Here is a 17,604-nt window from a genome sequence, read left to right on the forward strand (position 1 = left end):
GTCAGATCTCTACAGGGCTACTTCTCAAGACTGAAATTAAAAATTCTAACCTGCAGAGCCAGTCTGTAACCCAAAGATGAGCACAGACTGCACCCTCTCCCTTTTCTCTTTTTGCCAAGTTCTGAAATGAAGATCTTAGCTACTCTTACTCGCTATGTTTATATGCAAAATGTAAACATCACTATGTAGCACCTAGCACCTTTTTTGATTAACAAAGTCACTAATGTATTTGTCATGCAAATATAGGGATTTTTAAAGACTGCTGACAATCAGTTGCAGGAACAGTGGGAAAGATACAGAATTTACTTTTGCTAATAACCTGGCTTGGAAAAAATAAAAAGAAAATCAATGCAGATGGGGCTGAGGTAGATTTGGCTGTATCCAATGTAATGTCACTGTACTGAGTAGGAAGATAAATGGGATATCAAACTAACAGGCAGGTCACTGCAAGATAAATCCTCCTGCAGAGGGGCAACACATCCTGCGCTCTTGGCACTACAGGTGATGCAAAAAGTTTTGTAGCAGAAGCACCAGAGCACTAATGCCCTAAATTCTAGCCCAGTGGAACTGTACATCAAGGTCAGAAGGTAGGTGACTGGCTGAGGCTGTTAAAATGGTCAGGGAAACAGAAATGGCAGGGCTCTGCTATGATCTTTCCAGTGTGGACAGCTGCCTGATGCTGGTCTGAGAATACCCAAGCTTTTACATGCTGGCCAATGAACAGCCAGCAGTCTTCTTCTAGGCAGACAAAGATACGCTCTTATCCTCTGCCTTGGTTAACGGAGAGGGGGTAAACTTGTGCATGCACACAAAGCATTACGTGTGCTACAAAGCCACCAGAGTGCCTAAATTCCTGAACTCTGACCTTCGTGATGATCCCTGGCTATTACAGCCAATAAATAATCCTTGCACCATTTTAGATGCTCTTGTTCCCACTGGCTTGCTCTGGCTCCCCAGGCACAGCCCTCTGCCTTATGAGAAAGTGCCAGTGTCAGTAATGCCAAGAATCCCTACCTGCATCATTCAATTTGTAAGATGAACAACCTTCCCCTCCCTCCTGTCTTTTCTGAAATTATTAGCAACACAGCATTCATGCAACCAAGCCAGTGATTGATAATTTACCTTCACTCCTTTGCTGGCATATCTGCTCCTGGGGCCTAATTACAATTCTAATAATATCCATCTCCAGCCTACTCTGCCTCTCGCCCACTGAGATGAGGTATTGCATCGCTATTGGGGACAGGCCCAGCCCCACTCTGGGGTGCAGAGCACTGCACAGTTGCTCTCAGCAGCCTCAGGCAGCAGTGCCTGCTTCGTCTTCTGCCCCCAGCGCTGCCTTCCTGGGGGCTGCCAAGGCACAAGGGGCTCAGCCACTGCTTATTATGCAAATCTGCCTTTGGCTCTGCTTTGCTTTGTGAAGCTGTGACAGCCTCCACCTGCTAGCACATGCCACGGCCTCTCTACAAAAACCTTGTCCAAGATTTACCCTGAATTTCTCTGCCACCATTTGCTCCCTCCCCCTTGCACAAGGCAGAATAGACTCGGATGAGGAGAACAGGGCTAGTAGGACACCATGGGGGAGGTGGGACTGCAGGAGGAGAGTTAACCCTTTTCTGGCCTGCTCACCACTCTTAGGGCTGGGCTGGCATTTTCTTTGTCTCACCAGCAAGTCTGCATCATCACCTAGCACAGCACAGCAGGCACGGGCACAGCAGTGCTTCCCAGCACCTGGACAGAGGTGTCTGGGAGGAATGTCCCCATGTCTCCAAAAGTACCTTCCAGATGGCTCTTGTCTAGGCATGCAAGAAATCTTCCCCTTGCCCTGCATCACCATCAGTACCCTGACACACACTGGTGGTGCCCCAAGCAGAGAGAATCCATGCAGAAGTGCTCTGTGAGCTGATACAAAAGGGTGCAGCTCAGGTAAAGCAGTCCTGGCACAAGTAGATAATGTGTGGAGGGATCTTCACCATGCAGCAAGATTTGAATGCACAGGTCTGGTGTACATCCTTCCATAGCCAGAGCCTTTCAAACTGGGGCTTGGGTCAAATGGCATTTTGCACCACATTTCTTTAAAGAGATCAGTTATTTATTCACTGCTGTTCAGAACAGATCTGGGGAAATGTGTTACAGCGCTTCATTGGAGCAGAGGGTTACACTTACAAAGAGAGAAGGACATCTGGTCCAAAATAAGAGACATTCCCCAGCTGGGATTCTGCCACTGCACTGGTGACACTGAGCACGGCCAGGAGAGCAAGAGCAGCTCCTGGAACAGACAGGGCTCTGGCTGGGCAGGGCATCCCCAGCCCTACAGAGAGCCTACTCTAGGAAAACTGCAAACATACAAACTACCTTCAGTTCCCAGGGAATTCAATGGGAACTACTTATCTTTTTCAGAAGCAGGCCCTCTGTCTGGACTTGAGTGACAAAAACACTCTGACAACAAGTGAAAACTTGTAATGCACAATGTCATACCCCAGGTTAGAGTAACGAGGAAACAGGCGGCTCTGAGACCCACTGCTAAATCGAGTTAGTGAGCTACATCTCTCTTGGAGACACATTCATCCCTAAAACGCAGGTCACTGATAACGTCACTCATGAAGGATAGGGCTGCCACTAGCCCTGCTACTTTTTGCAGTTTTTTACTGGACAGCAAAGAAAATGGTACTCTCCCCATTGCACAACTTTGTGGAGGCATAAGGGCTGGAGCTGTCTTTAACCCCCTCACTCCTGAGTGAGATAGGATGTTTTCCATTACTTCTTCTGCCTGTCCCAATTTCTCCATAGGAATACACACTTGGTGGTCTTATCTAAACATACACACTCCATGCTATGACCCAATGCTAAGTAACTCGTTAAAATCATGTACTCTATAGGGCTGCCTCTACGTCTCTGTAATATCAGCCACAGACTTTTTGGTTATTAATAAATGATGCTGGATCATTGTTAGAAAGGAAACCTGATGTCTGAACCCTGTTCGTACAAGGTGGTATTTTTCCTAGCTCTGGTAGAACGCAGATCCATAGTTACACCCTTTGAAAATCCTAGTGTGCAAGTTGTTCATTTTTACCCAGGTGCATTACACAGGATACAGTTATGTTGGGAATTCAGATGCACTGATACCAGCTGACAGCTAAAAAAAAGCAAACAATGCAGTCTCAGCTACAGTTAACTCTTCACATGCACAACGTAATAGAAAACAAGGAAGGCTTTTGCCTTTAAAAGTGCCGTGCCTGCAATTGATGAGAAATAAAAACCCCGACATTTAACATCTTGTCACAAAATATTGGATTTTCCAGCATAGCCTAGCAAGATAAGTATTAAAATCACAATAAAATACACATAGGGGTGGGTGACCACATCCCCTAAACTGCCTTTAAAAATCCAAGACCCACTGAATAAAGTCAAGGAAAAACATTTACCACATTTTTTGTCGATTGCTTTTTGCCATAGGATGGTAAGGGCTTTAGTGCCTGAGGTATAGGTAGTTCCTGGATGCTTTTAGGGAAGTGAGATGGAGGCAGAGTCTGGAGAATAGTTTGCATAGCTTGCAGATATAAAGAAGCAGGTGTGTTCCCCACCAGGCTGTTGAATTTCTCTTCCCCTAGCAAAGCTTTCCAGTGTTCTGGATGATCTCGTGGAACTTTCCGCATCTTAAACTGTGGGTTGGGCATGAAGAGCAAGAGGTAGTCAAGGCAGAGCTTCTTTGTTGCCATGTTGACTTTGGAGTCCCACATCTGTTCCAGGATGACGTCCAGCGGGGTAAGCCCTTTACTGTCCTCTATCCTGGGAGAAGCTCCGTTGCCGAGGAGGATGAGGACTATCTCTGACCTCAGCAGCTCACAGGCGAGGTGCAGGGGTGTTTTCCCATCTTCCAGATGAAAGCAACCAGTCCTGTTGATGTACGAGTTTAAGCTGGGAAGCTTGTGCGCAATTTTGATGATCAGCCCCAAGATATCTCTCCTGTCATATGTGACTGCCATGGCCAAGTGAGGAGCAGAGGATGGGCAATAGCAGAAGTGTTCTCCGGGTACCTTAAGAGCCTCCTCTGGAAAATGAGACAGCAGATACTGGGCGTAAGGCAGGTGGTTATGCACCACTGCATAGAGAAGGGCTTCTGAAGGTGAGTATGTTCTTAGGCTGGCATTCTCCTCCCAGTAAAAATACTCCATAGTTCTCATGTCTTCCAGCATCCACACAGGCTTATGATCTCTCACAGCCTGGTAGAACATGTAGGATAAGAACTTGCAGTGCCTGCTTTGATCATCCTGCATGCTGGCCTGGTTGCTGGCCATGGCTCAGCAAATAAAGAGCTCCACGCAAAATCTCTCCAGACTGTACGATCTGTGCACTTGGAATGCAGATCTCGATGCTGCTGCAACCTTCAGGCTGTCATTGCTGCCCGGACTGCACTAGCTTGAATGCATGGGCTGATCATCTCCACCCGTTCATTGTTTTTTCCCCTCACTGCAGTGGTTTTGTTTAGGTAAGCACAATCCCACAGGCTCAGTTAACCCATGCCATGCAAGCTGCTGGTTTGTACGTGTATCCTGCTCCCTGTATGGTGTGGGCTACTGGAACGCTGTCAGACTGCAAGTGATTTTATACATACGCAGCTAGAGAGAAGGCAGGGAGAGACTAAAATTAGCTTGAGAGGTGAGGTAGTTTTCTGTCTGCATTTCATGTCTAACGAGATCGGCTCATACATCACAGTAAGTGTGATAGTAATTTTCAGATGTTTTTTGCATGTTGCTCACACACAAAGCTCGTTAAATAGTAAAAATATATATTGCAGCATAAAATGCTCTATGGTTGGTAATACAGAGGGTTATATACTCGTGAAATCAAGGGATTGGTAGCTGTACTATTAGCAAAGACTCCCTGTTTTATAAATAATGGTATGGCTAGCCAATTAGGAGACACTGATGTTAATGGATTGTCTGTAAGGCATTAGTGATATTTAAGATCCCAACATTAATCTCTGCAGAGAAAAGAGTCAAACAGGATGTGGAGTAACCATGCCTGGAGTCATAAAGCATATTGCTCAATTTAAATGCCTGCCTTTGTTTAGCAAAGAAATGTCTGAAGTGCCTCTGTTTTGCACAGCAGGTACATAGACAAAAGGTTAATGGCCAAACCACAATGGCAGATGGAGAGCTTTGATCTAAGTATCTCTCATATGTAATGTTCCAGGTCTGGGGTCAGAGTGAGTTATAACAGGGGGAAATGGACTTAAGCAAACTGACTTGTGAGGTGCCCTGGTAAGATGACCAAGGCCCACAGGCTTGAGGGGTGCTAACTATAGGATGAGGTAAAAGGACCTGACCAAAATTAAATGCATAGAAAAGAAATGAACAAAACACCTCCTAATTTTTGCAGTAGTTTAGGAAAGCTGGTGCCGATGACATGTTTGATGGCAGTGCATCTCTTCTAAGTTTTCTTACAGTATAATATCTGTAAGACGTTATAGGTCCATTAGAAATGGAAGACATGAACTTGGAAGGGTTTACTGAGGAAGAAGAAGATTAGGAGTTTGTAAGTTTTATTCTTAGAATTTTGATCTGTGGTTAAAAATAATGCACCCATCTCTTAAGATATTTTTTGTGGTTTCCTTCTTGGCCAAACTGCAGTGCGGAAGGTGAGCAGAATCAGTTTTGAATAAGGGAAGGAAGTGCAAGGGAGAAGAAAAAATTTTGAAGGGTAAGTCAAAAAGAAAAAAAAAGCTGATTTTACCCAGAACACCATTTGCCATTCTAGCTGAGACCAAAAGACTCTCTAGCTCTCTCACGAGGAGATGCGTTTTTCATGTTTTGATGGCAATTTCGGCTCATAAAGTGATTTTATATTGTGACTCTGTGAGAAGTACAATGTGCTTCTGAGTTATTAGGGAACCTTCTTATAGTGTTAAGCTCAAAATGTTGTTTCTGGCCAGAAGAGAAACATACCTGACACATAAAGATAATATCTTACTGCTTCTATATCCAAAATCTAAGCACTTGATCCCGAAAAATCATTATTAGTACTCATAATCAACTGCACTGAAGTCGGCACAGCTGGAGCTGCAGCGGCTGATTGAAGTACAGCGTCGGTTCTCCGGAGGTTCCAGTCTCTCCGGAACCGAGTGAGAGCAGCGAGTCCCAACGGCTGTTCTCGCGAGAGGTTAACGAGGCGCTAACGAGGCATAGGCGTTGCCACGGTTTCAGCGTCCTCGCCCTCACCCCTCCGCTGAATAGGGCTGAAGGGGTATATCCCTGAAGGGCTCAGGGAGGGCAGCGAAGTATCGCATTACAATTCATATCTATCTATATATTATTATAAACTATTATTTATTTATTTACTTCCAATTTTTTCGTTTCTTTGCTTTTATTTTTTTTGTGCCACGGTCTCTACAAGACAGAGGGCTTGCCTTAAGAAGGCTGTGGCGACCCAGACAGAAGGTCTGCCTAGAAGTGTGGCTACACAGGTCTCTGGTTGCAAGGAGTGCCAGAGCCTGCTACTACTAGATGAGGGTGCTAAGCAGTTCTCCTGTGCAAGGTGTGAGCAGGTGGAAGATCTGCTTAACATGGTGGTTGAATTGAAAGAGGCGGTTGAGAGACTGAGGGCCATCAGGGACTGTGAGCGGGAGATTGACTGGTGGAGTAACTCCCTAGAGTGCCAGAGAGAAAGGCACCAGGGAGATCCCCCGCAGTTGGTGGTGGACTCCCTGACCTGTCCCCGTAGGGCAGAAGGGGGATATCTGAGGGATAGGGAGGGCTGGCAGAGAGTCCCTGCTCGGTGCCGTGGGCGATCTCCCCCTCTGCCTCCCCAGTGTCCCCAGATACCCCTAAGCAATAGATTTGCAGCATTGGAAGTTGAAGAGGTGATAAGGGGTGAAGTGCAGGAAGATTCCCGCAGGAGGTCACCAATGGCAAGGCAGTCACCTCCGTGCATTGAGACTGCTGCTACTGAGAAAGAAAGGAAGGTGATCGTAGTGGGTGGCTCCCTTCTAAAGGGAACTGAGGGCCCCATTTGCAGACCAGACTGTGTGGGTTGCCTCTGGCAAAGGCAGTAGCTTGAAAGTAAGTGTCTGTCTGCCTGACTTCTCTCTGAAAACAAACACAGAAAAGCCTATTCCCTGTGAGGCTGACCCAGCTGCCATGTCTTGCCTGCTTGTTGGGATACAAGATGATTAATCTCCTTCTACATAACTCAGTACTTAAACCATATGTGAAGGGGGCACAAGGGCTTTCAGATACAGCAGGAGTAAAAAAAGACTTGTTTTGTTCTTGATGTGAAACATGTAAAGGTGATTCGTGTCAAAGATAAAAAGTCAAAGCTGCTGACCCAATACTTTCAGACTGGCATTAATTCCAATTGGTATACAAAGTTACTTAAAGGAGTAAAATGTCCTTGTGAGACATGGAAGGATAGAACTTTATCTACATTACAAACACCAGTCTTGTGTAACAAAAAGCGTATTCCTCACACCAAGGGGTGAAACTAACACAGACCTTGGAAGATTAGCCTGGAATGCACCAAGAGATGGGGCCAGTGGCCCTTTTTCGGGGTACTTAGCTTGGGGAAGCTAATCCCTGGAAAAGGACCACATGGCGCCAAAGGTGCTACTCCCTTACTGATTTATCTGTTGGACCAGCTGTGTTAAGCTTATCGCTACCCCTCCTAACAAAATACCAGTGAGGGGCTCTTCCCCTTCAAGGTTTGAAGATTTACATCAAAATCAACCCTTAAGTGTAATCCTCTCTATAAATCAGAGTTTGGAATGTGATGAATATGTATGAACTATACTTTTAAATAGGTATTCTTTCTTTCTTTGCGGTGTGTCGTTGGTGGAGCGAGACTCCCCGGCACACCCAGCGCTGCTTGCTTATTGCTTTTCACCTTTTGATTATAATAAAATATTCTAAAAACTCAGATTGGACTCTGAGCGTTTATGACATTGATGAAGAAATAATTTTCTTAAGAACAAAAAGCTCTTTGCAGCCAGTGCTTATAAATTGCTTAATTGGAAATACACATAACAGTCCTATGAGGATTATCTGAGCGCTTCTGGCTGAATTAGTCAGGAAAGAAAAGTTATTTTAGAGATACTAATAAAACAGGCTGTTGTGAAGTCTTCTGAGATGTATACAGATGTTTTATTCTAGGCTTTGCATATAAAGCTGATTTTTGCTGTTGTTGTTGTTATTGGTTTGGAAGGTTTTCTGATTAGGTTGGAGGCAGACAGAAGTGGAAATAAAGAGTTAGACCCTCAGACCAGAGGGCTACAGCTCCAGAAAGCTATACTGATTTTTGTTAGCTGTCAGCAATACAGCTTGCTCCCACTGTCTAGGGAACCATTTGAGATTTAATCAAATGTGCCAGAAACACAAATAAATACATCTTTGACAATACCTTTCCTTGTTCCTGATGGGTATCAGCCTCCTCAGCAGTACTTTTTCTTTCAACAACAGTTAAGCATGCACACAGGTAACCTCCCTGTCCTTCTACAAAGCTTCTGCCAGAGTGGAAATGTTTTTCTTCATATCCTGCCAGTGTCCCACCAGCCTTCTGTTCAGAGAGGAAGAAATGAGGTTCAACAAGGCCAACTGCAAAGTACTGCACCTGAGTCAGGGCAACTCCAGATATGTATATGGAATAGGAGAAGAACTCATTGAGAGCGGCCCTGCCGAGAAGGACTAGGGGGTTCTGATGACAAAAAGCTGAACATAAGCCAGCAGTGTTCACTTGCAGCACTGAAAGCCAATGGTATCCTGGGCTGCAACCAAAGAGGAGATTGTCTCAGCAGGGAGAGGTGATTGTCCCCCTCTACTCTGCCTTCATAAGGCTCCAGATGGAGTACTGTGTCCTGGCCTGGGGCTGCCAGCCCAAGAAAGATGTGGAACTGCTGGAGCACGTCCAGAGGAGACCATGAAGATGCTCAGCAGACTGGAGCACCTCTCCTCTGGAGGTATGCTGAGAAAGCTGGGTATGTTTAGGCCAGAGAAGAGAAGACTCCAGGGAGACCACCAGTATTTGAGGACAGCTTACAAACAGGAGGGAGCTTGACTTTTTACACAGTCTGATACTGATAGGACAAGGGGGAATCGCTTTAAACTAAAAGAGGGGAGATTTAGGTTAGATGTTAGGAAGAAATCCTTTACTCAGAGGGTAGTGAGGACCTGGCACTGCTGCCCAGAGCTGCAGGTGCCCCATCCCTGGAGGTGCCCAAGGCCACGTTGGATGGGCCCTGGGCAGCCTGAGCTGCTGGGGTCAGCCCTGCACATGGCTGGGAGGTCTTTGGGTCCCTTCCAACCCAAACCACTATGATTCTAGGAAATGGGCAACCCGTATCCGTGCATCCTTAGCTGAACTCCTTTCGTTATAATACCCTATGGGTCAAATAAGAGCCCTGCCCGGCTGAGGACCCCACCCCTGAGCAAGTGTAGTATGGAAGTACAGAGCCAGCAGTGTTACAATCACATGTAAAGCACAAACCAACCATTTCAGATGGGGAGAGGAGTGGAAAAAACGACTAACTCTGCAACTTTTAGATTTGCTCATTGGCATTTGCTTCGGATACAGCGTCCAAACGTGGCACCACCTCCGAGTCCCGGGGGCCGCTGAGAGAAGGGCCGGGCTCGCGACGCCATCTTGTGGCCGCTCCGACGCCATTTTGCGCCGTCTCTGCTTTGATTTTGCATGGCGCGAAAATGTATACATGCATGCATACATACATGTATACATACATGCATGCACAAACAAAGAAACAAACAAACAAATAAGTCATAATCATCGGTAGCATTTGCGCAGATGTAAGGATGACAGTGATTTTACTGACCACACTGCAGCTTTGGCAGCCGGTAAGCAGGGAAAGAGAGGATTTTGCCTCTGGGGTTAATGGAGCAATGGAGGCAGTGGCTCATGCCACGGTGGATGGGGCTTTCTAAAGCTAAATACTCATAAGAGGGGTCTAAAAAGGGCTGTGTGTAGGTCTAGGTTTGTACCTTATGTTTTCATTGATGTTAAGTGAAAAGATGTGTGAGACGTTTTAAAAACTAGTTCATGTTTTCCAAAGAGCACAATGCACAAATCTACTTATACAATTTGGTAACTGTGAAAGACAGATGGATATTTTAGTAGGAAAAATCTCCTTGTCCTCCCTGATCCCAGTTTGGGTTGCTTACCTTGCCTTGAGGTTCAGCAGATCTGAGTAAGCAAGTGGATTTCTGAGTGCTTGCGTAACACATCTTTAAACAGAAATTTCACTTAAGCAAAGCTCTTCCTATCACTTCTCTTTTCCTCAAATCTCAGTTTATGCACAGAATATAATTTTATCCCAGTCTGTCACCATGCAGGGCTTCTGCGCCATGCCTACCAGTACAGAAATAAGCCAAAGCCAACAGCTATCACTGAAGCTCAGTTCTACCACCTAGAAAAAAGATCTGATTGAGCAATCAGCTATATTGGTGGGAAGTTTAGTGTCTGGAAATATATGCATCGCAGCAGAAAACAGCATCTAAGACCTGTAAACTCAGGAAAAGAGTCTGCTTATAGTGTCACCATTTAACACATTCCAGGCAGTGAAACAGTAATTTTTGTCCTATAGTTGCTCATTTTCTGCTTCAGTGAAAGCTTCAGAATCAGGAGATGCTCTAAAATCTCATCTAGATTTTCCCTTCAATCTTACTGTGACAGCAGTTGCTTCAGCGGGACCATCATAACGATACTGATTGAGAGCCTATAAGTACTTCTTTCATGAAGAGGGCCTAATTATTATGTCGAGTATAATTTAAACAAAACCTGATTAATGTTCTTCATCTGGACAGTTTTGATACAAAGTAGGAAAGGTTGTCCAACTTTTGTTTGTCCCAATACCAGAGACAGATCTATCTTGAATAAGGATTTCAAGACTTTGTATGCTCTGCTATATTCTTCAAATCCTGGTCTTCGAGTCTATAGTGAAAAGAACTACTATACTGGTAAAATACCATGATGAGGTATATTCATCATCATGATGAGGTATATTCATCATCATGATGAGGTGGTGGTGTAGCAAAATGCAATGTGTGCTCCCAGAAGGCCAGACAGCTGCTGGCTTGTGTGGAATGCATCAGACTTCTCTGCCTGGGGTAACTCAACCAGAGAGGTAACTGAGGTGTGGGCAGGACTACAGTCATTGCATTGTGTGATTCTGAAAACGCTTCCCCAGCACAAGAGAATATATACTTTATATTTCTCTCTTTTAAAATACCTGTCTTACTGCTTGCTGCTGTGTGGGCTGCAACTAAGTGCAGTTGTAAAAAGACTGGTAGCTAGATGAATCTGGCTTAGATGGATCTATCAGTTCATCTGTCCATCAGCTGCCAGAGCCACTCACTAATGTCCTGGTGGTCAGCCTCAGCAGAGCTGTCAGGGAACATGTGAGCTGAGTTCAAGCCTAAAGAATGAAAATCTACAAGAGCAATTACCATTCACCCCTAGGGAGCCTCTTCTGATTCAGCTCCGCCTTGCAGCAGCAGGTCTGTGGAACGTAGGTTCACTTCATCACTTGGGCCATCCTCTGTCAGCACAGCTAGATATTGCAAGCCTGGAAAATATTATGTTCTTCTGATCACAATTTGGAGGACATAGCTCAGCAGTCACTTTGGAGTCATCAAACACCAGAATGGACCAAAGCAAAAGCAGCTGGCAGTACTTTTGACCAACTGTCTAATAAAAGACACATCAAGATTATCCTGCAAGTTTATTATGGTAGTACAGTCAAATTTAATAATTTTCAAAGCCATTATATTGGGGCATATATATATGTGTGTATATATATATATATTATTCCCAGCACACATTGCGATCTGTTTCTCTTTAATCATGCAATGAGTAATGTATGTACAATTACATGGAAGATTTTTTCCCTAAAAAAGAGAAACCAAAATTACAAAAGTATGGCTTTGGAAGAAAGTTGTATCATATAATGAACACTCATTTGTACTTGGGCATGGAACATTCAGTCGTATTCAGTAAACAACAGCGTCAGTCCCTGTCACGCTAAAGCCAAAGGAAGCCAAGGGAGCAAGGAGCAGGAAAGTGCCCGTCACTATTAGAGAATGTCTATATCTGTATACATTCGAAGTGTGAAAAATGTAAAAAATGTTTTCGAGGATTAAGTATCACTTTTATTTATAAGCAGAAGTCAGAGTAAATGGAGTCTTGAAGAATGCGTGCACAGATTCTGTTTTATTTTATACCGGCAAACGTCAGCAGTGGTGCAATTGACTTAAAAAGTGTTACTTCGGGTGTAAAGAGATGAAACTGAGGTCAGATTCTGGCCTGTCCTCCCTCCTAATGGTGCTGCAGAAACAGACAGAAGCACAGGATTAAGAAGTCATAGGTGGCCAAATTTTGCTGTCAGACCAAAGAAAAGATGGAGATACACATTTAATATACTTTATTTTAATGAAATAAAATGTGTCCACTGTCACAAATCCTTCGCTGGATGACTGCTGGAATGCAGAAGCCCTTGTGCTTGGTGCTTAGGGATAAACGCCTGTTTCAAAAGCACAGCTGCTGCCTCTTTGCCAGAGAAGAAATATCCTTACCTGACAGCAGCACAAAGCTTGGGGCACAAACTTATTTCATTGAAAGGCTGCTTTCTTAAGGCATTGGTCACTGTTGAGTACACGATGTCTTAAGTATTGTTAGTTATGAGTTTTACCAGAAGAGGGCAGACACAGACACACATGCGTGACACACGCACACACCCAAAGTCACCCACAGAGCTCACTGAAATGACTCTCAATCATACTGAAGGAAAACACATATACACGTCAGATCTCTACAGGGCTACTTCTCAAGACTGAAATTAAAAATTCTAACCTGCAGAGCCAGTCTGTAACCCAAAGATGAGCACAGACTGCACCCTCTCCCTTTTCTCTTTTTGCCAAGTTCTGAAATGAAGATCTTAGCTACTCTTACTCGCTATGTTTATATGCAAAATGTAAACATCACTATGTAGCACCTAGCACCTTTTTTGATTAACAAAGTCACTAATGTATTTGTCATGCAAATATAGGGATTTTTAAAGACTGCTGACAATCAGTTGCAGGAACAGTGGGAAAGATACAGAATTTACTTTTGCTAATAACCTGGCTTGGAAAAAATAAAAAGAAAATCAATGCAGATGGGGCTGAGGTAGATTTGGCTGTATCCAATGTAATGTCACTGTACTGAGTAGGAAGATAAATGGGATATCAAACTAACAGGCAGGTCACTGCAAGATAAATCCTCCTGCAGAGGGGCAACACATCCTGCGCTCTTGGCACTACAGGTGATGCAAAAAGTTTTGTAGCAGAAGCACCAGAGCACTAATGCCCTAAATTCTAGCCCAGTGGAACTGTACATCAAGGTCAGAAGGTAGGTGACTGGCTGAGGCTGTTAAAATGGTCAGGGAAACAGAAATGGCAGGGCTCTGCTATGATCTTTCCAGTGTGGACAGCTGCCTGATGCTGGTCTGAGAATACCCAAGCTTTTACATGCTGGCCAATGAACAGCCAGCAGTCTTCTTCTAGGCAGACAAAGATACGCTCTTATCCTCTGCCTTGGTTAACGGAGAGGGGGTAAACTTGTGCATGCACACAAAGCATTACGTGTGCTACAAAGCCACCAGAGTGCCTAAATTCCTGAACTCTGACCTTCGTGATGATCCCTGGCTATTACAGCCAATAAATAATCCTTGCACCATTTTAGATGCTCTTGTTCCCACTGGCTTGCTCTGGCTCCCCAGGCACAGCCCTCTGCCTTATGAGAAAGTGCCAGTGTCAGTAATGCCAAGAATCCCTACCTGCATCATTCAATTTGTAAGATGAACAACCTTCCCCTCCCTCCTGTCTTTTCTGAAATTATTAGCAACACAGCATTCATGCAACCAAGCCAGTGATTGATAATTTACCTTCACTCCTTTGCTGGCATATCTGCTCCTGGGGCCTAATTACAATTCTAATAATATCCATCTCCAGCCTACTCTGCCTCTCGCCCACTGAGATGAGGTATTGCATCGCTATTGGGGACAGGCCCAGCCCCACTCTGGGGTGCAGAGCACTGCACAGTTGCTCTCAGCAGCCTCAGGCAGCAGTGCCTGCTTCGTCTTCTGCCCCCAGCGCTGCCTTCCTGGGGGCTGCCAAGGCACAAGGGGCTCAGCCACTGCTTATTATGCAAATCTGCCTTTGGCTCTGCTTTGCTTTGTGAAGCTGTGACAGCCTCCACCTGCTAGCACATGCCACGGCCTCTCTACAAAAACCTTGTCCAAGATTTACCCTGAATTTCTCTGCCACCATTTGCTCCCTCCCCCTTGCACAAGGCAGAATAGACTCGGATGAGGAGAACAGGGCTAGTAGGACACCATGGGGGAGGTGGGACTGCAGGAGGAGAGTTAACCCTTTTCTGGCCTGCTCACCACTCTTAGGGCTGGGCTGGCATTTTCTTTGTCTCACCAGCAAGTCTGCATCATCACCTAGCACAGCACAGCAGGCACGGGCACAGCAGTGCTTCCCAGCACCTGGACAGAGGTGTCTGGGAGGAATGTCCCCATGTCTCCAAAAGTACCTTCCAGATGGCTCTTGTCTAGGCATGCAAGAAATCTTCCCCTTGCCCTGCATCACCATCAGTACCCTGACACACACTGGTGGTGCCCCAAGCAGAGAGAATCCATGCAGAAGTGCTCTGTGAGCTGATACAAAAGGGTGCAGCTCAGGTAAAGCAGTCCTGGCACAAGTAGATAATGTGTGGAGGGATCTTCACCATGCAGCAAGATTTGAATGCACAGGTCTGGTGTACATCCTTCCATAGCCAGAGCCTTTCAAACTGGGGCTTGGGTCAAATGGCATTTTGCACCACATTTATTTAAAGAGATCAGTTATTTATTCACTGCTGTTCAGAACAGATCTGGGGAAATGTGTTACAGCGCTTCATTGGAGCAGAGGGTTACACTTACAAAGAGAGAAGGACATCTGGTCCAAAATAAGAGACATTCCCCAGCTGGGATTCTGCCACTGCACTGGTGACACTGAGCACGGCCAGGAGAGCAAGAGCAGCTCCTGGAACAGACAGGGCTCTGGCTGGGCAGGGCATCCCCAGCCCTACAGAGAGCCTACTCTAGGAAAACTGCAAACATACAAACTACCTTCAGTTCCCAGGGAATTCAATGGGAACTACTTATCTTTTTCAGAAGCAGGCCCTCTGTCTGGACTTGAGTGACAAAAACACTCTGACAACAAGTGAAAACTTGTAATGCACAATGTCATACCCCAGGTTAGAGTAACGAGGAAACAGGCGGCTCTGAGACCCACTGCTAAATCGAGTTAGTGAGCTACATCTCTCTTGGAGACACATTCATCCCTAAAACGCAGGTCACTGATAATGTCACTCATGAAGGATAGGGCTGCCACTAGCCCTGCTACTTTTTGCAGTTTTTTACTGGACAGCAAAGAAAATGGTACTCTCCCCATTGCACAACTTTGTGGAGGCATAAGGGCTGGAGCTGTCTTTAACCCCCTCACTCCTGAGTGAGATAGGATGTTTTCCATTACTTCTTCTGCCTGTCCCAATTTCTCCATAGGAATACACACTTGGTGGTCTTATCTAAACATACACACTCCATGCTATGACCCAATGCTAAGTAACTCGTTAAAATCATGTACTCTATAGGGCTGCCTCTACGTCTCTGTAATATCAGCCACAGACTTTTTGGTTATTAATAAATGATGCTGGATCATTGTTAGAAAGGAAACCTGATGTCTGAACCCTGTTCGTACAAGGTGGTATTTTTCCTAGCTCTGGTAGAACGCAGATCCATAGTTACACCCTTTGAAAATCCTAGTGTGCAAGTTGTTCATTTTTACCCAGGTGCATTACACAGGATACAGTTATGTTGGGAATTCAGATGCACTGATACCAGCTGACAGCTAAAAAAAAGCAAACAATGCAGTCTCAGCTACAGTTAACTCTTCACATGCACAACGTAATAGAAAACAAGGAAGGCTTTTGCCTTTAAAAGTGCCGTGCCTGCAATTGATGAGAAATAAAAACCCCGACATTTAACATCTTGTCACAAAATATTGGATTTTCCAGCATAGCCTAGCAAGATAAGTATTAAAATCACAATAAAATACACATAGGGGTGGGTGACCACATCCCCTAAACTGCCTTTAAAAATCCAAGACCCACTGAATAAAGTCAAGGAAAAACATTTACCACATTTTTTGTCGATTGCTTTTTGCCATAGGATGGTAAGGGCTTTAGTGCCTGAGGTATAGGTAGTTCCTGGATGCTTTTAGGGAAGTGAGATGGAGGCAGAGTCTGGAGAATAGTTTGCATAGCTTGCAGATATAAAGAAGCAGGTGTGTTCCCCACCAGGCTGTTGAATTTCTCTTCCCCTAGCAAAGCTTTCCAGTGTTCTGGATGATCTCGTGGAACTTTCCGCATCTTAAACTGTGGGTTGGGCATGAAGAGCAAGAGGTAGTCAAGGCAGAGCTTCTTTGTTGCCATGTTGACTTTGGAGTCCCACATCTGTTCCAGGATGACGTCCAGCGGGGTAAGCCCTTTACTGTCCTCTATCCTGGGAGAAGCTCCGTTGCCGAGGAGGATGAGGACTATCTCTGACCTCAGCAGCTCACAGGCGAGGTGCAGGGGTGTTTTCCCATCTTCCAGATGAAAGCAACCAGTCCTGTTGATGTACGAGTTTAAGCTGGGAAGCTTGTGCGCAATTTTGATGATCAGCCCCAAGATATCTCTCCTGTCATATGTGACTGCCATGGCCAAGTGAGGAGCAGAGGATGGGCAATAGCAGAAGTGTTCTCCGGGTACCTTAAGAGCCTCCTCTGGAAAATGAGACAGCAGATACTGGGCGTAAGGCAGGTGGTTATGCACCACTGCATAGAGAAGGGCTTCTGAAGGTGAGTATGTTCTTAGGCTGGCATTCTCCTCCCAGTAAAAATACTCCATAGTTCTCATGTCTTCCAGCATCCACACAGGCTTATGATCTCTCACAGCCTGGTAGAACATGTAGGATAAGAACTTGCAGTGCCTGCTTTGATCATCCTGCATGCTGGCCTGGTTGCTGGCCATGGCTCAGCAAATAAAGAGCTCCACGCAAAATCTCTCCAGACTGTACGATCTGTGCACTTGGAATGCAGATCTCGATGCTGCTGCAACCTTCAGGCTGTCATTGCTGCCCGGACTGCACTAGCTTGAATGCATGGGCTGATCATCTCCACCCGTTCATTGTTTTTTCCCCTCACTGCAGTGGTTTTGTTTAGGTAAGCACAATCCCACAGGCTCAGTTAACCCATGCCATGCAAGCTGCTGGTTTGTACGTGTATCCTGCTCCCTGTATGGTGTGGGCTACTGGAACGCTGTCAGACTGCAAGTGATTTTATACATACGCAGCTAGAGAGAAGGCAGGGAGAGACTAAAATTAGCTTGAGAGGTGAGGTAGTTTTCTGTCTGCATTTCATGTCTAACGAGATCGGCTCATACATCACAGTAAGTGTGATAGTAATTTTCAGATGTTTTTTGCATGTTGCTCACACACAAAGCTCGTTAAATAGTAAAAATATATATTGCAGCATAAAATGC

General features: G+C 45.2%; 2 protein-coding genes across 2 annotated transcripts; both read right to left on the reverse strand.

Annotated features, from left to right (window-relative positions):
- Window positions 1–3,404: 3,404 nt before the first annotated feature.
- LOC136050501 (ankyrin repeat domain-containing protein 9-like) lies at window positions 3,405–4,295 on the reverse strand. The gene has a single exon (XM_065739407.1). It carries the CDS (start codon window positions 4,293–4,295, stop codon window positions 3,405–3,407), a length of 891 nt encoding a protein of 296 aa, XP_065595479.1.
- Window positions 4,296–16,203: 11,908 nt separating this feature from the next.
- On the reverse strand, window positions 16,204–17,094 carry LOC136050502 (ankyrin repeat domain-containing protein 9-like). Its single transcript, XM_065739408.1, has one exon. It carries the CDS (start codon window positions 17,092–17,094, stop codon window positions 16,204–16,206), a length of 891 nt encoding a protein of 296 aa, XP_065595480.1.
- Between the last annotated feature and the right edge of the window lie 510 nt (window positions 17,095–17,604).

Source organism: Cyrtonyx montezumae, unplaced genomic scaffold (genome assembly GCF_038088225.1).
Source record: "Cyrtonyx montezumae isolate F1298 unplaced genomic scaffold, pur_monq_1.0 scaffold_24, whole genome shotgun sequence".
NCBI classification, from domain to species: Eukaryota; Metazoa; Chordata; class Aves; order Galliformes; family Odontophoridae; genus Cyrtonyx; species Cyrtonyx montezumae.

Coding starts and splice junctions, on each gene's coding strand:
- LOC136050501 (XM_065739407.1), bottom strand. CDS start 4,295: ATGGCCAGCAACCAGGCCAGCATGCAGGATGATCAAAGCAGGCACTGC.
- LOC136050502 (XM_065739408.1), bottom strand. CDS start 17,094: ATGGCCAGCAACCAGGCCAGCATGCAGGATGATCAAAGCAGGCACTGC.